We start from the raw sequence: 20,815 nt of genomic DNA on the forward strand, positions 1-20,815 counted from the left end.
GCACTCTAACCACTGCACCACCGAGGCTCTTGATCAATGTTGATCAAATCAATATTATGTTAACTATTTTTAAGCTCTGATTCAAAGAACCAGCTCCAAATCATTTATGTCTTCTGGATTGGTGTTCTGCAGTTTTGTTTTGTTTTTTATCAGAACGTAACACTATTACATTTCTGAGTTTTGTCAGAAACCCCTTGAAAAATGACTCAAGGTGAAAAGATAAATCTTATGAGACACTCACATTTTTCTCCACAGTTCTAAAGCCAGTGATATGAAAACTTGCTTTATTGTGACATCTGAATTGGACTCTCTTTTCTTTCACAGCAAACAATGGGTTTGTTTTGGCTGATAGCCTAGCCCTATATTTCTGAATCTCGCTTGCTTTCCAATGGGTGGACTCCATTTCCCAGAATTCCCCAGCCAGCATTCCTAGGGAACTCTGGGAGCTGGAGTCCACCCATTGGAAAGTAGCCAAAGTTGAGAAATCTAGCCATAAACAAAATCAAGCAAAGTCAAATCTGATTTTTTTTCCTCCTTCATCTAGAATACTTCTTTTATGCGATCACTAGGTAGCTGTGAAGAACGTATATTCACTGGAAAACCAGAAGTTCGTTCTTGTGTTTCATGAAACGAAAAAACCCCACGCTTCCTAATGATGAACAACTTTATCCCTCTTTATTTCACCTGCAAAAAATAGATTCTTTAAGGCCGCCTGATTTTTGTAGCTGAAACCAATCCCAATTACATATTGATAGCCTTCACCCAATGTGCATAAACAGGGCTGGTAAAACCCTGCTCACTGCATCTGCCAACATATTTACATTTGGTTACTGTTGGCTTCTGCTGGAGTTTTGTTGTGGTTGTTGCTCTGAGAGCGGGTTTTTTTTTTTGTGTTAAGTATTTTGTGTAAATTAATCCGTTTGGCTAGCGTATGCTTTAGTGCAATGCGTTGAGCAAATCTAGAAAATGAATTAATACAGTAGATTGTATTATCAACGTGCGAGTACAATTGACCCTAAAATTTTCATTGCTCAGTTGTGTTAAGTGAGGGGTTGTTTTTTTTTTGCCTTGTTTTATGCCCTTTCTTGCCACAGTCGTTAAGGGAATCCCTGCAGCTAGTAACACAATTGTAAAGTGAATCTGGCTTTCTCATTGATTTTGCTTGCCAGAAGATTGCAAAAGGTGATCACATGATCCCAGGGATGTTGCAACCGTCGTAAATATGAGCCAGTTGCCAAGTGTCTGAATTATGTTGTAAGTGTGAAAAATAGTCACGGGTCACTTTTTTCAAGGCCGTTGTAACCTCGAATGGTCAGTAAACGAATGATTGTAAGTTGAGGCCTACCTGTAACCTCTTTATGTACCGGTATCTTGTGTAAAGACATCCTTTCAAAGCCTGTAAGAGCTTGGAATATTCCTGAAGTCTCCAAACTACAACTACTCAATAGCTCCAATAGTGTGGTTACTAATGGTGCGTGTGTGTGTGTGTGTGTGTGTGCTGGGATTAGGAGTTTTGCAACAGCTGAGCAGCCATCAAACTCCCACTCCTGCTTCTCCGTGATGTGTGTTTTGTTCTGCTCATTTCATGTCTGCAGCTTCTGAAAGTGGCAGAAATTTAGCATGGAAATATTATGAAGATGGGAAAAGAGAACAAGTCACACCTGTTATGTGTGGCCATCCTTTAAAATATGTCTAGTGCACTCCCTTTCACAAATCACAGGATCCTGGAGTGGAAAGGGATGGTGAGGTCATCCAATCCAACCCCTCTGTCCATTGCAGGAATCCAAAGTAAAGCAGCCATGGTAAATGGCTGTCTGTGCTTGAACATATGAATGGAAGGAACTTTTATATCTGTGTAGGGTAACTGATTCCAGCTCTTAACTACATTATTAGTAGCGTCTTTTAATATTTAATTGTTATCTGCCTTTCTCTATCTTAAATCTATCCTATACATTCTGCTATGAGTAACAATAAGTCTGCCTTCTATGCTTCTTCCTTTTATGTATTTAAAGAATGCTGTGATTTAGTTGTCATTTTCCAAGGCTAAAGACACAAGCTCTCTTCACAGGATTTAGCTTTTAGATCCCTGATCAACTTTATTGCCCTTTTTTTTGAGCCTTTTGCAACTTTTCCTTCTTAAAGTGTGGTATCCAACACCTAGTCATGCTCCCAGGTCCTTAACATTGCCTGAAGCACATAAGGTATCAAGATTATCTAGTGAACTCCCTTTCCATAAATACCTAGGCCACTGAGGTTCATGCCTGAGCAGAGGATTTTTTGAGGGATCCTTGGTGCTCTCTGAGCTTGGTTGTTGCAGATGTTTCATTACCCAAACTAGCTAACATCATCAGTGCTACCAATAGTAAGGAGTGGGCTTTGACTCCTAGCGGCTTGCACTGCAAGTGTGAGTGGGAGGGTGTTAAGAGGTTCTTTGGTTAAGCTGTTTACTGTTGGCTTGTTTGACTGAGGTTTTTTTTTTTAACTTTTATTTTCCCAGTTTGCTAACAATCTGGTTTTTAATTTCTGGATGTTAATGAAATGGGTTTAAATACTGCAGGATAATTTTAAAGTTTGTAGGTAGCACTGAACTCTGGGAAAGGTGGCATATTACTAAACTGAATTTTGGGATATCTAAGGATGGATTTGTACAGGTGTCCATTTTTCAAGACAAAAGTAAAAGTATATTGTGTCATCTGCTTGCTTTTGGAGTATGGTAATATAGTTGTTTGCTCATTGGTTTCTTTAAAGAAGGAATATGACTCCAAACTGTATGGCTACAGCAAGAAAAACTGGAGTAAAAAATTAAAAGAATCCGCACAGACTGTTATTTAAATTGTGTTGAATCACATTAAAAACCGGATGATTCAGAGACCCAAAATAAACTTGGCACAATCTTGAATATTGGGATTCAGGAACTGCTTGCTAATAATAAAACAACAACACAAACACAACGAAAACCCCTTTGGGGCATGTCTAAAGCAGGAATTTTAACAATAAACTCCCCGAAGTTCATTATTTCAAAGAACTCTGGGAATTACAGCCTCATGAAAAGAAAAAGTGCTTGTAAAAAAATAATAATGTTCAATCTCTTCTCAAAATTACATCTGAAATGGCTTGTTAGAACAGTTTATTAAATAGAGTTTATTCAGCCTCTAAGTCTCGCCACAGATTTTGTACCTTGGAAGACTGCTGAATTATTCTCTGTGTTCATCCCACACATAATTTTTGGGACGGGTATGTCTGATTGATGGATTCAATCATAATGCCCAAATGCCATTGGCATTCCTCAAAAAGGGAAGCAAAAAAAATCTAGTTTAACATTTTGTTGTTAAAAAGTTATTTTGTTCTGCAGGAGGAAGAAGAGTTTTAAAATGGCATATTATTTGCTAAAGACAAACATGATGAACGCACACAACTTTTTAAATTTTTTTTTAAATAGGCTTCAACACTCCTAACTCAACCTTAATTTTGCTCAGCTGATCAGCAAATCAAGCACCCCCCCTTTTTCTTAATTCTTGCCACTTTTAATCCAGAAACTGAACATAATAGAAACCACATAGAGAGATTAGAGTGTCTTCTATCTACTCCAATACTTTGCTTCTTTAGCATGTCTGCACATGATAGTATCAGATAGACTCAAGGTAGACTGCCACTGGGCATGGAATCACCCATTTGAGCAAACTGGCAAATGGAGACACCTAACCTGTGGGCACCATTACATCTCCAAAGCAGGAAGCCAATGTGAGCTATAGATTTTATTATTATGAGACAGAATCGCCTCTTTTTAAGGGAGGAGGAGGTTTTAAGACATTAGACTGCATGAAGCCTACATGAAAAACGTGTAATTTATGGGGCTTTTAGCCGCTGTTCTTGTAAGGGTAGGAAGTAAGGACAACATAAACCGCACGTCACTATTCTTAAAGGATCTGCTTCAAGTTCGCACAAGGGTTCTTATACCTAAGAAGCAGAGGCGGGCGCTGTCTTTCTCAAATATCATTGGCTGACTTCGGAATGTGCCCCTCCAATTTATCCAATCAAGTCAATTGTCTGTGTCCGAGCATATCCCGAACCCTGAACCAACCACCCTAAGCAAGTCGGAACAACCCTCGGGGCTAACACGCTGTTGGCTGAGTTGGGCTTCGGTGCTTTATTCGCAGGAGGCGGCGAACCATAAACTAGCCAACCCGTCTTTGTTCTGCGTCTCGTCCTTTTGTTTTTTTCTCTCCTGTTTTTTCCTTCGAAACCTTTTTTATTTTTTTTCTCATTTTTTTCACCTTTTGCCTCCTCTTTCTCGCATTCTCTAGAACCCTGTTCGTTTCCATTCTTTCGAAATCACCCAGCAAATTGCGAATAACTTAGGATGTAGTTTTATATCACGTGTGTGTGTGTGCGTGTATCTATCTATCATCTATCTATCTATCTATCTATCTATCTATCTATCTATCTATCTATACACACAGAGTATATATACACAGTATATACATATATCCATATTTGTTTTCTTCAGTTTCCATATATATACATACATACACACACACAAACCAAAAAGGTGGAGATTTTAAAAAAATCTATATTTTCAAAAGCTTAGGGGGAGAAAACCCAAAAGAACTGCCTGTATTTGATATATGAAGCAACAAAAAATGTAATGTTTTTTATGTAATGATTTTTTATTGATTTATTTATGACCAATTTTATTTCATCTCAGATGAGACATTTTCTGCACCCTTAAGTTTTCTTCCAGGCAACAGACGTGAATATGACTGACTTGAATTGATTTCTCCTTTTAAAACAAAAACAAAGTGCATTGAGTTAAACTGGTCTTGGCAGGGCTGTTTTTGTTCACAAAACTGAAAATGTGTCTTCGTATAAATTAATAAGAGGCTAAAATGCTAATACATTATTAGCTTTTTTAAAAAAGAAATAAAGCAATGTACATGTTCATTTAAAAACAAAGCAAAACCCCGACAATCCACATTTCAAATTCTATGGAACAGCCCCGAATTCGGGATTTCAAAACCAACCCTAAAGTTTACTTGCAATTATTATTTGCAAAAGGGAAGATTTTTCTTGAAGGCTCAGTTTCCTCTTTCCTCGCTTTACTTCTGTTTTCCAAAGCAAAATACAAGAAAGTTAGAATTAAGCATTCTCCCCCCCCCTCCAAAAAAAACACCGTGTGCGTGTGTGTAAAAGGGGGGGTTGTCATTTGGCAGGACTCATTTAGAGAGAAAATTAAAAGGAGCTTTAAACTACAATGTCTAGGTTACATCTATAAATAGCTGTTTCGAAGGAGCTTGACTGCCCTTTGACGAAAAGATCGGGGCTCATTTATTCCGATTCGAAATGGCAACCCAAGGCCTTTTAAATGTCCAGGTTACACAGACTGCTTCTTCAGGAAAGTCCCTGCGTTGTCCTAAAAGCTTGCCCATTGTCCCGATAGAAAAACAATAATAAAAAAGAGAGATTTTGCTGAAGGAAACCAATGACATTTAAACTCCCCCCCTCGTGATTTCCCTTAACACCCACACACCCCTCCTCCAGTGCAGACCATTCGTGTCCCGTGTGGGAAGATGGGAATTAAACTAGCGAAGAAAAACTCATGGGGGGCGACTACGAGAGAGAAAAACCGCCGCCTTTTAAAAGTCGCAAAACTCCCCGAAGAAAGGTGTTTTGAGGAGCGGCGGCAGAGGAAAAACAAGCCGACTCAACGGCGCGAGTCTAGCGAGCGCCGACGTTCCGGCTTGGGAATTAGCCCGAGTTAAACATTATTAGGTTTAAATATTCGCTGTGTGAATAAAGTCCGGTGGCTTTTATTTACAAATAAAGAGGCGCCTCGGCTGCACTCGGGCTAGTAGCGGGTCCCTTTTGGCGGGAAAGGCCGGGCGGCGCTAGGCCTCGGGCCTGTCCGTCGAGGCTACCCCACCTCAACTTTCCCCAAGAAACCCACCCGGGCAGGGGCGGCTCTGAGGGGCCGCCCGGCGCCCAGTCTCCTCGTCTTTATTTCTGGTCGGAAAAAGCAACTGGGTCTGTGGAGCGCCGCCTCAGCGGGGCTCAGCTCGTCCTTGGGCGGCCGCGCGGCGTTTTTCCCCGCGCCGCCTAGGAGGAGGCCTCGTTCTCTGAGGCGTGGAGCAGGAGGCCGGCGCTGGGCCCACCCGTCTTGTGCTTCTTGAGCAGCTGCGTGATCTTCTCGTCGTCCGAGTTGGGGTCTAGGGGCCGGTTGTAGTCGTCGTCCTCGTCCTCGTTCTCCGAGGCGCCTTTCAGCCGCTCCGTCTCCGAGTCCTGCTTCTTCTTGGCGGTCGCCATTTCGGCCGCGTGCTTCTTCCGCCACTTGGTTCGCCGGTTCTGGAACCAGACCTGGAAGGAGGAGAAAGCGGGGAAGGGCGGTGAAAAGGAGAGCCGAGCCGGCGGTGGGCCTGCTGTCTGAGCCCCTGTTTTCGCTCGAGAGTTTCTGCCCGCCCGGATCCAGCCTATCCCGTTCAGAGGATTGAATCCGGATCGGCCGCTTCCTCCTCCTCCTCTCCGATTTTTAAGGCCAGAAACCCACCAGGAAAGATGGGTTTCAAAGTTTTAGGAGGATTCGCACTCGGTGCTAAACGAGAGGAGCAGGGGGGCATTTTCAACATCCTTCCAGAAGAAGCAGGGTTCACCCCCCCCCCCCCAAAAAAAAAAAAACCTGGTAACTTAGATGAGTGGACTTTAACTCCGAGAAGCCCCAAGCCAGCATTTGGGGTGGGGGGGAATTTGGGGAGTTGAAGTTCAGGTATCTTAAAAGTTGACTAGTTTGGAAAACTTTTATTCCAGATCACAATCTGGTTGGTTTTATCTTGATGTAAAACCCCATGCACCAATATTATACAATTATTTCTGGGTGGACTTTAACTCCCAGAAGCCTCCATCCAGCATTTGGGTTGAGGAGTGGGATTCTGGAAGTTGAAGTCCGCACATCTTAAAACTTGCCAAGTTTGAAAACTCTTATTCCAGACCACAATCTGGTTGGTTTTTCCTTGATGTAAAAACTCATCCACCGATAATAACAATTATTTCTGGTTGAATATGATAGGAGAGCCAGTTTGGTATAATGATTCAAGGCACCAGACTAGAAACTGGGAGGCCATGAGTTCTAGTTCTGCCTTAGGCACAAAAGAAGCTGAGTGATCTTGGGCCAGTCTCTCTCCCTCCGTCCCAGGAAGAAGACAATGGCAAACCTTGCCAAAGAAACTGGGGACTTCTGACAGTTGCCAAGAATCAAGAATAGCTCTACAAAGAGGAGGGGGCGGGGTTGGAGGGATGGGAGAACACTGGAAAATTGTAGAGCTGTAGGCTAGATAGTAAAAGAGAGAAAAAAACCTGAAGTAAAATCTCTATTTAGTTTTTTTTCCAGAAAACATGGGTATTTCTTTGAAATTACCAGAGTCAAGCCCATTCTCTAAAGGAATTACATATGCCTACACTTGGTTTTTAAAAAGGCTAGTTAGTATATAAAATTGATGTGCACACTTTTCAAAGAAAAAGTCCTGATTTTAGAAATTATTATCATAGCATCATGAATTAGTGTAAATGCATTGAAGTGTGTGGGGGGGGGTGTGTGTCTTCATATCCTCCAGAAAGGCACCAGGTCTCAAATCATACATTTGCAGGACTACATTTGCATCTCTTAACATACCCCATTTTTTTCTGGAATCACATAGCTTATCGCAAGAATGGGATAACTGTGTTTTTCCAACTTGGCAACTTTAAGACGTATGGACTTCACCTCCCAGAATTCCCCAGCCACTTGTCAAGTTTGAAAAACATAGCTGTAACTGCTTTGCAAGCAAGTATGTACTACATACTCCTCCAATTTGGACTGAGGGGACCCTGAAATTAGAATCTCTCCATAAACACATCCTGGAAAATGTCTTCTGTTTTGGGTACACATACTGACTGCGTAGGACACATTAATGAAGAGGGATAACCAAGTGTGGACCAATTCAAGGGGCTGGCGTGCATGGCATAGCACCAAGTTATCTTTGGGACTGCCTCCTGTGGACATCTACCTATCCATAGGGAGGTAAACATAAGTTAATTCTACTTCGTTATAGGGCTCTATTAAGAGAATCTTGCAAGTCTGAAAGTACAAATCTCCCACCATGTCTTTACTTCCTTAGGTTGGATTCTTTCTGAGTTTCCCTCTATGGGTTCCCCCTTCCTGCCTTTTTTCAGTATCTCTTCCCCTTGTTTGCCAAGGTCATTCCCACATATTATTACAGGTCCAAACCATGTCTCCTCTCTGAAATGCTGTTATCTGTGGGGATCTAAGGAACTGAGGCCTTTCCATAGCTGTGCCTGCTTTGTGGAGCATCGGCTCCCCTGAGATTCAGGGCGTCACTACCCATCTCATCTTCCAAGGAGTTCTGAAGATCTGACCTGTCTCTCAGGTATTAGTTCAGGTGGGCAAGAGAGCCCAGCAGTTTTGGTTTTATGATGGTATTGTTATGGGGAGGTTTTTAAATTGGGATATTTTGCTATTTGTTTTTATGCTGCTAGCCATTCAAGACTTAACTTTATAAAACGTGGGCAGCCATACAAATCTTTTTTTAAAAAAATAAAAATAAAATGGGCTTGCACTCAGTCAGCCTGTCTTCTTCCTTTGTGCTAATTTTGAAGTTCTCATAGTTGAATCATTGTGTGTTTTTTTTCTATTACTGTAATGGGAAAAAAATCTACTTTTAAATTATGTTGTCCATTTCACAATCCCAGCTTTCCTGCCCATAATAGATATAAGGTTCTCAAATTTAGCTACAGAAAGTAAATTAAATTTAATGGCGGTAGTTGGGTTTGATATACAGTATAAACTAGTTTTAGAACTAGATTCTAAAGCTGGTTATTTCAGAGTTAATGTCATTGAGATTGACAGAATTTGCTCCAAGCTGTAGGACTGGCACTCAAAGAGGTTTGCTGTCCAAAAATGCAATTTACTGAAAAATTGTCATGGGTGTGATCAGTGGTGCCTGTAAAAAAAGTTAGCATGATGACTTCGATGGTTACAACTGAAGGTCATAAAAATAGACTGAGCTGTGATCATATTATTGTGGACACCATTTAGAGGGTTTTTTTTTAACTATACCCAACAGACAATTCTTAGTGTGATAGTACATTTTTTATAATTTTCATGGAAATGTTTATAAATACAGGACAAAAAACATTATTCACCCCAACTGACTTTATGATCCAGATCAACTTAATTGAAAAATGGACAGTCTAATCCCATCTCATTTCAAGTAGATTGGAAATAATTTTGTAGTTAGCAGTGTGGTTGAATCCAGACTTAGCCAGGCTTAAAGTAAACCTATCAGAACCAATAATAAACCATTTCTTCCTAACAGTAAACAATTTCTACCTAAAATATCAATGATTCAATAAGTCTGCTTCTAAATATGCTTAACTCTAGTTCATTATGAGTGGATGTGGTTTAACTGTTGTGTAGATCCTCAGTTTAAGAAATTACAGATTCAGTTTTAAGATCGGTTTGGCACCATTATTTTAGAATTGTTTTGGAACCGTGGTTTTTTTCACTGTGTCTTGCACAATATGGCTTATTATACTTTTGCCTTCATTTCTGCACTAAATTCCACTCTGCATTACTGTACTGCAGTAACTAGTGTTAGTTCCTATGGCAATATAGATACTACTGTATATCACTGGCATCCCCAGAGCAGCGATCCTGCATTTGACACTGCAATTGTAATTGTGTTTCTCCAATCCAGCAAAAGTTTATTTCATGTATTGGCAAATACATTCCTGCATCTTTTTTTCTCTCAATGTTATATGAATGCCAATTTATGTCCTGGAACCAAGTGTCATTCCACATGCATTCAGTGGCATCTATGTGATGATATCACATAACTGCCACCATTTTGGTATCATTAAGGTTTACTGGCTGTATGGTGCCATTTTGATAGTCTACTGATATGCTCATCTCCAATGTAATATACATTCTGATGACTTTTTCACTTTCTCTTGGGCCAATAAAAAATAAAGTCAAGCCCAGATTATGTGTTTCTTGACAATCTTATGAAAGGTTTTTTTCCCCCAGCTTCCAATGTAGTTTACAAGCTGTGAGAACTTCTTGGTGGTCTTCCATTCAAATATCACCTAGAAATAATTTGCTTAGTATTCTGAGATCAGTCAAGTTGATTAGGCACTTGATTGTTTATATACAATCAAGTTGGTGCCAACTCTTAGCAACTAGACAGATAGATTATCTCCAGGATGATCTGTCCCAAGGACAGGTCTTCAGGTCTCCCAGAGCTGCACCATCAACCTGGAATTAATCTATCCATTGATTAGATACTACTAAGCTCCAAAATCTCAGAATTAAAACAATGCTACTTCCAAGAGAATGTGATTGAACACTATGGTTTCCACTCTTTTAATGCCAACAGGTTGCTGTTAAATCAATCCATCATGTAGGATTATTTATATTCACCAAAATTATTTTCACACCCCCTATTTAATTGACTATTCTCATTGCTACAGTTCAAAGCAGTGAATGTAGTAAGCTCATTGTGCTCAAAAGTGCCTACTCCCAAGTAATTGGGTATATATAGTGCAATTAACCAGTCATATTTGTCAGCCAGATTTCAATCATGCAAGTCTATCAACTATCAAAATGCAAATGAGCCATTAATAGGAGCGTGGCAGTAGAAGCTACTGTACTCTCACCACAAAGATTCACCACAAAGATTCACTTAAAACTAGCTGCATATAATTGCTCTTCATATTAGCAACCCCTCTCAACCAACCACTATTATCATCTCAGGGAGCATCCTGACTACCATCACAAAGCTTTGGTGTAAGATTCCAGTACTTAATTCACTCAGCACTCAAGAAAGCACATTTAGACATTGTGCCTGGAATCAATTATAATTGTCTCTTCAAATCATCCTGCTTTTGACCCACCCTTCCCCCATCATCACTAAGTAGGCATACCTGTAGGACAGTAGCAAGGACAGCCTCCTCTATACCATCCTAAACAGAATCATTCCCTTCTGTGTTCAACGAGGCGGATGCCCAAGTAAAGGGTGAATTACAGGGCTAAATTATCTCACACCCAACACGCAGGGTCTGGTTGTGAACCTAAGTATATTTGCTGAAGAACTCCTTATCAAGTTGAAAGGATCTGCGTATTGGCAAAAGCACACAGAATAAAACTTTACATTTGCTTATATTCATTCCCTTGACTTGCTAACTTCCATTTCCCCAAATACCCCTTCCACCAAAACTTCAGGCAGTTGAGACCACCTGTTATTGTCCATGCTGCCAAACAGCTCTTTCCTGCACGAGTGCCTTTCAAATGGGTTCATTACAATGCCCATCGTCCACAGATAATAGGAGAAGGGCATGCCAACCCAGCTAAGAGAGCATTTGGTTGGGTACACACTGTTGTAAAGATTGAGCCTTGCCTGCATGGAACCCAGCATTAAGCGCAGGCAGAAAAAAATGCCTTTCACCAATCCAGTACTTTTCCCACCTTTGTATCTGGACTTGGCTTCCTGGCATTTTATCCTCTTAACAGGGTTGTGTGAGTCCGTTTTTTATAACCTTGTAGAGACTTGCTAAAGCCTGTAGTCCTTCGCCAGAAGGGAGACAAAACTGTTTGCTTTGGGTTTCCACAGGCAAGGACCCATCCAAAGCACGACTCAAGAGATGAGGAGTGAAGAAGGAGTAAAACTCACCAGTTAAAAGACTTGAGAATTATTTCAGTGCTTTGGGTTTCATCATACATTTCAACTTAAGGGTGTTATTGACATCAAATGGGAGGAAAAAAATAAAATTACACTTTCTTTGCAGCGAAAAGCCAAGTATGGGAGAGGGCATGCTTCAAAATCAAAAAGCCCCAGGAAGCTGGATGAATCGCCCTTCTGCACAGACACACACACAAAAAAGTCTTGCATTATTACTCCCAATATAGTTATGGAAATTAAAGCAGCCCCACGGTGTGGAGAATGGCAACAACAGCAGCTCAAAAACGGACTCGATTAACTTTTTGCACACACTGCTGGATTGGTTCGCCTTTAAGATTCCTTCCTTTTCTGCCTGCTACAACCTGTTATTTCTTCCTTTCTCCCCTTCCTGCTCTCTTCCAGGCTTCTGATTTGAGGTTAAACACTCCCCCCACCCTTGGTTTTTTTTTTTCTCCTACTTTCCTTCCCTGATCTTGAGATGCCTCTTCTTTCATTTATTCTTGCTTCCTCACCTCTGAATCCATTGAAAGTGGGAGCCTAACGTTGGTTAAGTCAAAAGTGCCAGATGGCCAGAGGAGAAACTAGACAAGCAGAACGGGATGGAAACAAACAAGTTGCTACTCTCCTTTTTTTTCCCATCTCACCCTTATGCCTTCGAAATTAGATGAACACATTTGCACACTATAAAGTCAACCGGTTTGCGTTCATACTCCGTGCTAAACCATAGGTGCTTTGTTGCAATTTTGCTTATTTCCTGCTTTGAGCCCCTACCGTTTTATTATTCGGGATTCAAGTAATGGTTCAACAGCGATGCAGGGAGATAGCCCTTGTTTTTTCATTTTATGACAAACTGCTTCCAAGTAAATGTAACCGAGCCTAAGTGCAACTTTGAGGCTGCTTGAAGCTAGAAGCAATGCTGTTTACTCAGGAGAAAACCCAGTGGGAGGAAAAGCTATTTACTCTCAGGAAGAAACGCATGAAACTGGAGACTTAACATGGGGCAGAAAACTATAACGAGTCTTTGTTCCAAATCGATATATATTGTGTTTTTGCATTTTATTTTAAATTTTGGGATTTAATTTGTTATTTCTTCATATATTATTACAGGCCACTCAGTGTATTCTTATGCCGTAGAACAAAGATAAATACAGAAAACAGTATTTATTGTTGAAAGACAAAAACTTCCTACGGACAATGGATTTTATTCCTGAAGATTATTAAGAGAGGAAAAAAGAAGGTAACCAAATCAGGGCTGGCTGACTGCACTTAATTTGTGATGAAATCAAGGCAGCGAAAATGAGCTCAGCACCAAACTTTTTCTGAGCTGGTGTTGGAAGACGGAAGGTGTTGAACAAGTGACAAGACAACCCTAAAGTTTCCTGCTCCGTGGTAAACCTCCTTCACTTGCAAGGGGACTTACTCAGAGTTAAACACAGCCTCTTCTAACAAAAAGCGTAGCATTTTCCGCTTGGTGGACTTAAGAAACAAAGCACATATGAATCCTTCATTTCCCATTCTGGACCAGACTGTTTTGTTCAAACGCAAATTAACATCTGATTCACAATGCACCCTTTTTTAAAAAAAAAATCCCCCCACCTCCTCAAACACACTGCGCTAAATGGGGAGGCATGTTGCTATCAGTGGAAAAGGCAGCCGTTTATTCAAAGCCTTTCCCACATATTTGCAGTGACAAATGAGGGTCTCTGGATAACTTTTGGAATAAAGTGACAATTTGTTAAAAAAAGGGGGGGTCCCTTCCCTCCCACCTAATCCATTTGAATACCCAGAAAGAAACAGCCTGTGAAAAGATTCATTGGTTTCAAGGAAGGAAGGAAGGAAGGAAGGAAGGAAGGAAGGAAGGAAAAGAAAGAAAGAAAGAAAGAAAGAAAGAAAGAAAGAAAGAAAGAAAGAAAGAAAGAAAGAAAGAGAAAGAAAGAAAGAAAGAAAGAAAGAAAGAAAGAAAGAGAAAGATCTGCTATTCTTATAACATTCCTAGTTGCTCCATCAGACGAGATTTCATTTTCTGCTGAAATCAATTCAAGGAACTGAGCAACCACCAAATTAGATCGACCTCTATGCTTCATTTAATTCTTCTCACCCACAGAAAAGGTCCTTCTTGTTCAAACAGTTACAAAGCTCCCTTGAGTTCCCACGTGCAAAACGAAAACACCCACAAGCAGAAGTACCTAATCCAAATAGCCCCATTTGCACTTTTCCGCTCAGTACAATCCTATATGCATCTACCAGAAAGACTGACTCTCTAACTTACAATCTGAAAAGTGAGTGTATGACCAGAACTGGTTTTTATAAAAACAACACCAGTAGAAACAGATGACAGAGAGCTGGACTTGTTACGTTTTATTTTCTATCCCTGAGATTTGCATCTATTTCCTTACCTAGAAAGGTTTTTTTTTAAAGGATTCCTTCCAAATAAATGAAAAACTGAGTTAATTTGCAGCTTTCCAGTGTAAACCTATATTGGTCTGCTCAGAAATGATTTCATTGTATCGAACACTTATATTCACATGAATATACAGGAGGGCAGCCATAACAGTCTATTTATAATACAGACCTTTAAAGGAATTATAAAACAGGATGGGAAAAGAGAATGATTGGTTAGGTTATGCTCCTTGCTGGAGTCAGTGTAAAGTTTAGTATTGGAGATGCCCACCCAGAAATAAAATTTGTAATGAGTTTGATAAGATTTATTTCCACATATGGAAAGTACAACAGGAAATTTCCTTCCAAAAGTGTCTGAATTTGCTATGTAGGCTACACAATTTGTGTGTGTGTGTGTGTGTGTGTGTGTGTGTGTGTGTGTATGCCTGCCCATAATTGGAAAAGTGGAAAAGTTGGCTTAAATTCTGCTGTTGTGAAATCCCAGCAGTACCAATGAACAATTGAAACAACAACTAACCTTGAAGTTCACTGAGATACAGAATATTTTTTCCCAAAGGCAAGGGAATTAATTTAGTTTCCAAGGGCATCTTAAAAACGATTCTGTTTATCTTGATTTCAGCTTTAGGGAAGTAGAAGGTTCTTGCTCAGCCATAAGATTTTAAATTTTAATCCACCAACCTTTAGGCTTTACTGAATTCAATACATTTGTCTTCAGGGTGTATTTCTCAGGAGCTCCAGAGGAGTGTAAGAACGAACAAGTTTACACCAAAGAGTAACAGATGTCTGGGGATTTTTTAAGGCAATGAACGGGTGAGAAGAGTTAGGTCTTGAATGCACTAACACATTGCCAAATATACTACTCCAATGCACAAGTTGGGCCTCGCAGAGTTGGCCTTGACCGGCCCAGGAAACCGTTCCCCTTCAATCCCCTTAGATGGGGATTGCTCTCATCCATCTCCCAAACTAAGACTTGAAAGGAGACCACCCAAGCGATGGCTGAGTGTTTGAAGGGATCTGATAGAATGGATACTTTTCATTCCAGATTCAGTACAAGAATCAATTAAAACACAATTCCAAATTTTACTTAGGCTTCCCAGGGTTGTTCTAGTTCTGAGTCATTGACTTCAGTGGGCCAGTAGAGAAAGAGAAAGAAAACGAATCCAGTCGGGGGAACGCTGGGCAGAGGATTTAAACAAACACCAGTGCTAAATCTTCTCAACTTTTTTTTAAAGGCCTAGATTTTAGGATTATCCTAGGTGTGTAGGAGCATAGGATTTGAGGGTCCCTCATTCACACCTGCTCCTAATTAGTTTCTGCAAAATAGTTCCTATTTACACACCCAGAGACCCTTTCCGGAGCTGCCTTGTGCTTTTAAAAAGCTGCCCTAAGCTACCTTCCCTCTTTACTTGACAATTGGCCTGAGTTGGTCCGCTAGTTAGTAAATTCCTTCCATCTTCGTTTAACCAGTCTTGTAAATCGGCTCACTTCTCCTTCGTTCACCAACACAGATCCGTAAAGCTATTAACCAGCCGCTCGTTCTCACAACGATTGAATCCCGTTGATTCAAACCTGGACAGAAGGAACGGTCAGGTGTGTGTGTGTGTGTGTTCGTAGGGCGGGCGCGGGAACTCTTTCAGAGGCGAAAATATTTATTCCTTTTCCCATTAATTTCGAGACCGTTTGGGGAAGTGAGTTAGAAACAGGAAGAGCTGAATAGCTAATATGTGTGTGTGTTTTGTACAAGAAATCACGAACTGGACTTTAATTTTCTTTATCACGACCCACCGATTCGGGGAGGAGCGCGGTCTCCTTCGGTTTTTTTGTCCCAGGACTAAAGGGCGCCCACCTCCCCCGTCTGTGAACGACCTTAAGCCGCCTTGCCCGCCACGAGCGAACGAGCGCCGTCGTTTGAATCGGGACCCCACTCTCCCCCTCCCTCCCTCCCTCTCTCTCTCTCTCCCTCCCTCCCTCTCTTTTTGCCTTGACCGCACAACCGCTCACCTTGACTTGACTCTCCGTCATTCCCAGCGAATAGGCGAGCCTCGCTCTCTCCGGCCCAGCTAAGTACTTGGTTTGCTCAAAAGTCTTTTCCAAAGCAAAGATCTGCTGGCCGGAAAACGTCGGCCTCGTGTGTTTCCTTTTGCCGTCTTTATCCAGTAAAATGGAGCCTTGATCTAAGGGGGGGGGGTGTGTGAAAAAAAAAGGTGGGGGAAGATGCCACGTAAGGGACACAATAGAAGGTCGGAGATACCGAGAGGTTCGCACACAATCTCCAAAAGGGTAAGAGGTAAAAAAAAAATGTATATATTCCGCCCAGCGCTGCGTTTTTGCTCAACGGGAAAAGGGAAATTTCAGCACTCGGAAATTGAAGCAACCGGCGCCGTTTGTGAAAGAGCAGTGGCGGGTTTGGGCCTCCCTCCGTTGCTGGGCCAGAGCGGATTCGACTCGTCTTGTGTCGGGGGCAAAAGAACAATAAAAACCGCACGCACGCACACGCACACACAATCCCAGAAGATAATCCGGAGCCCGTTTTCCGAGTAACAATTTCACAAGAATTGTTAGTTCGAAAAAGTGCGGCTAGAAATCTCCTGTTTTTGTTTTTGCATTCAGGGTTGGGGAAGTTGGAGTGGGTTTTTTTTTTTTTTAAATCAACCTACACGGGTAGATTAAGAAGATAAAGTAGCGAACGAAGGCAGGGAAGGAAGGGGAAAGGAAGGGGAAAGGAAGGGGAAAGGAAAGGAAAGAGAAAGGAAAGGAAAGGAAGGGGAAAGGAAGGGAAAGGAAAGGAAAGAGAAAGGAAAGGAAAGGAAGGGGAAAGGAAAGGAAGGGGAAAGAAAAGGAAGGAGAAAGAAAGGGGAAAGGAAGGGGAAAGAAAAGGAAGGAGAAAGAAAGGGGAAAGGAAAGGAAAGGAAAAATAGTCTATCTATATTAAAGGCCGGGGTTTTCCCTTAGAGGGAAAATGTTACTAAATAAAGAGCCAGACCCATTGCTTAAAAATACTAACATTTGACATCTCAACTGAAACGCGTCTAAATTTCAATTAGCACTTAAAGTTATTTCGCTTGAGGCAAAGAGGAGGGGGAGGGTCTCTTTTCCCCTTCAACTGCTTCTCCTCCCCCTCCCCCAAAATAAAGGATTTTAAAAAGGAAGCGTGGACAAAAGCGCCACGGCGGGCCGGCCTTCTTAAGCAAGCCGCCGTAAACCAAGTTCACTCAAGAAGGAGGCTGGCTTCCGAGCGGGTCTCTCCCACGGAAGGGACGGGCTGCCGTCGCCCCCAAGGGATATAGGTTTTTGGGGGCAGAAAAAAAAAGGAGAGTGACGTACATAAACATCGCGAACACCAGCAGCCAGGGGGGAAAGGAAAAAAAAAAAAAAGGCCACTTTATTTTTCTCCCAAATATTCGTGGAGAGTTTGGGACTTGAGACTGGCTCTTTGAGGAGGGAGGAAAGAAGCCGGGCTGAGCATTCAAAGGACCAGGGAAGCTGGGCCGGCCTCCTCCGGGGTAGGGTTGGCCAAGAAGCCGCAAGAATCGAGGGAGCAGCTCCGTTGCTAAGTAAAGCATCAGCTCCAGGCGCCCGGCTCAAGGGGAAAGTAAGAGAGGGAGAAAGGAGGGAGTTTTTGTTTTTGTTTTTTTAATTCCCCAGGTCTAGCCGTTGCTGCAACGCCCGGCTTTAAGCGACCTTCGGAAGGCAGCGATTCCTTCAAGCGCCTTTGCTCTCACGTGTGAATGAGTGACTCCCGGGTCCACTTCCAGGAGGGCACCTTTCTTTCGCGAGGTTAAGCCACAACTCCCACCCCCCTTGCAGAGTTGGGGCCCACTGAGTGGATTCAAAGCAGAGCTTCTCCCCGCCCCCGCTCCACCCCTCGCCTAGGATGGCTGGGACTACAACTCCCATTCATCCCCCCCCTCTCCTCCCTCCCCGCCCGCCTTCAACAATGCAACCCATCCAGAAGGGGAAGCAGGGCTCTCGAGGGAATGCCAAGCCGCACTTTTCAACTTGGAAACAGCAAAGTTAGCCCAGGGCGGAGAGTGCGAAGCGGCCGCCCTCCAGCGGTGGGGCAGGGAACTCCCATTAGTTCCCAGGGCAAGGCATTGTGGGAGTTGTGGTCCAAAGCAGCTGGAGGGCAGCCAGGCCTCTCCTGGGTTTGGGAAAGGGAGGGGAGTGGGAAAGAGAGACTCACGACTTCACAACCCAGGTACTCTTGGCCCAGTAGAGAAGGCACAGCTGGGCAAGAGAGGCAGAGGTGGGGTGGGATCGGGGCATTGTCCAATGAGAGCAGCACAGGTGGGATTCCCCCCCCCCCCAAGGGGGAACCGGCGGTCCCCAGAGTTTGCCGCCTTCTTCCCTGCAGAATTGGGCAGCCCAATCAGGGATCCCTGGGGAGACAACCCAACAGCATCGGCCTGGGGGAGAAGCAGCCGCTTATACAGGCCAGAGGTAAAACTAACAGGCAACAACCAACCCTGAGAAGAACCAGTTAAAGTGGCTCAGCAGGGGTCTCCAACCTTGGCGGGGTCTCCAACCTTGGCCACTTTGCCTGAGGACTTCAACTCCCAGAATTCCCAGCTGGCTGGGGAATTCTGGGAGTTGAAGTCCTCCAGGCTTAAAGTGGCCAAGGTTGAGACCCCTGATTTAGGGAATCTTGCCTTCCCCACTGTCTTTGCTTGTCGGTCACAAAAGTGATCCCAGGGACACCGGACTGTCCCAAAATACATGCCAGTCGCTAAGCGGCCTGACTTTGATCCTGTGACCCTAGGAAGGCCGCAAAGGTCATAACTATGCAACCAGTCGTAAGTCGCTTTTTTTTTCCAGGGCCTTGTTGTTCCCTTTGGTCACTTAAAAGGTCGCAAGTCAAGGAGAGATCCCATTCACTTCAAAGGACTTGCCTTTCTGATACTTGGCTTGTGGGAGTTGGAAGTCCCGCCAGGCTTCAAGTGGCCCGAGGTTGCCAGCCTCCCCCAGCTCAGGAGCCGGCCCTTTGCGGCTCTCTAAGTCCGGAAGGGGCCGCAATTCGACGGCCAAGGCTTGGAGGCCCCCAGGGAAGGAGCTTTTGGAGAGAGAGGCGGGGGTGGTGGTGGCACGCCGGGGATCCCAGCCCGAAGGAAGGCGATACTTACGGGGCGAGCAGGCCAGGCGGGCGTCCCTCCAAGGTGGGCTCTGCATGACCCCCGGCCAGAAGATGGGCGTCCTGCCGGGCAACTCAGCCAAAGGCTTGGGGTACCTCCCCACGGCGGCCACGGCGGCTGCAGCGGCGCTGGGACTGAAGTAGAGGCCCGGGGGCGGCGGAGGCGGCGGGCTGAGGCTGCTGAAGCGGGGCAGGCCCGCCAGGAGCCCGGCGGCCGGCGAAGCGGAGGAGGAGGAGGAGGAGGAGGAAGAAGAAGAAGCGGCGGCCAGAAGCGGCATGGACGGCCGGCTCAAGATATCGTTGATGCCGTGCGGGGTGGCGGCCGAGTGCTGCTGCGGGGGCGAGCCCAGCGCCGACAGAGCCCCCGCGCCGTGGGGCTTGAGGCCGGTGGGCGAGCCCAGCGGAGGGGAAGGCGAGGCGGAGGCCGAGGAGGAGGAGGACGACGACGACGAGGAGAGGGAGGAAGAGCTGGCTGCAGAGACGGCGGCGGCGGGCGGCAGCTGGTAGGCGGCGGCCGCAGCGGCGGCGGCGGAGTAGAGCGGCGTCTTCATCTCGGCCAGGCTGTGCAGGGCGGCCAGCGGAGGGCTGCTGAGCAGGAAGGCGCTTTGCCCAGGGGTGCCATCCATCGGCCCCACCGCCAGCATCCCCAGGACGGGAAAGCCGGGCAGGGCGCGCTGGAGCCGACGGGGTGTCTCCCTCTTCGGAGAAGCCGCCGAGCCTTCTTTGGGTGGCGGGGGTGGGGGGAGAGAAGCTGGTCTCCTGCGGACCGGGCGCGAAGGAGGCTCTTCCCCCCCACCAAAAAAAGGGCAGAGGTGGCGGGGGGAGGGGGGATAGGAAATTGGGGTGGGAGTCAATTGGGGGGAGCGTGTTAGGGGGCTGGATTGCCGGAGCAGAGAGCGAGAGAGCGAGACCGACTAACTGGATTCAGGAGGCCGGCATGAAAAGGGAAAGTGATATATATGTGTGTGTGTGTGTGTGTTCGCTGTCCAAGCTTGGGAAAAAAAAGTGCGCTCAGCTTTTCCCTTCGCTTCTCTTAGACTGAAGCAAAGACGTCGGAATATAAAAGCCCAGTCTAGAGCGAGAGGAGTTTAAGGAACGGGCGAAGAGCGAGGCTGCTAGAGCCTCGGGAAGGCTCCGTTCCCAGAGCTCAGGAGGAGCGGAGGTTGAGTCTCCTCTGGCTCAGGGGTGTCCCTTGATTTGGAAGGAGGGAGGATCGAAGCCGGGAAAGCCGGATTCGCTCGGATCGGGTTGGAAGCGGTCGGTCGGGAGAGAGGAGCTCAAACCCCTGGAAGGAAAAAAGGGGATCTCGGGGGAATTCTCTTCGGGCGATCCCGAGAGGGAGGCACTATTCCGAGAGTGTTCTCCCCCCTCCAAAAAATAATAATAATATAGAGAGGGAAACTCCTCCAAACTTTGGCCGTCTGTCCTCAAAGAAGGGGGGCACCGGAGGGGTGGGAAACTTTCGTGGAGGGGTGGGAACTTCCAGGCGAAGACCTGGCGGCGGGATCAAGGGACGGTGGGAAGAGTAAATTCCGCCTTGTGGCTTCCCTCTTTCGGGGTCTCC

The 20,815-nt window shown here is 44.5% G+C and overlaps 1 protein-coding gene across 1 annotated transcript; it reads right to left on the reverse strand.

Annotated features, from left to right (window-relative positions):
* Positions 1-4,636: 4,636 nt before the first annotated feature.
* Positions 4,637-19,964, reverse strand: NKX6-1 (NK6 homeobox 1). Its single transcript, XM_026683689.2, has 3 exons — positions 19,244-19,964; positions 16,125-16,297; positions 4,637-6,351 (listed from the first exon to the last, which is right to left on the reverse strand). Exons 1-3 carry the CDS (start codon positions 19,893-19,895, stop codon positions 6,094-6,096), a joined length of 1,083 nt encoding a protein of 360 aa, XP_026539474.1. The 5' UTR covers positions 19,896-19,964; the 3' UTR covers positions 4,637-6,093.
* Positions 19,965-20,815: the final 851 nt, after the last annotated feature.

This window comes from Notechis scutatus, chromosome 4, assembly GCF_049901735.1.
Source record: "Notechis scutatus isolate UNSWTSFEM ecotype Mainland chromosome 4, rNotScu1.2, whole genome shotgun sequence".
NCBI lineage: Eukaryota > Metazoa > Chordata > Lepidosauria > Squamata > Elapidae > Notechis > Notechis scutatus.

Excerpts from the sequence above, each read along its gene's own strand:
- NKX6-1 (XM_026683689.2), bottom strand. The coding sequence starts at position 19,895 with ATGCTGGCGGTGGGGCCGATGGATGGCACCCCTGGGCAAAGCGCCTTC. Across the intron at positions 16,298-19,243 it reads CCGCCTGGCCTGCTCGCCCC|ATCAAGGCTCCATTTTACTG; the intron begins GTAAGTATCGCC and ends CCCCCCCCTTAG. Across the intron at positions 6,352-16,124 it reads TGACGGAGAGTCAAGTCAAG|GTCTGGTTCCAGAACCGGCG; the intron begins GTGAGCGGTTGT and ends TCCTCCTTCCAG.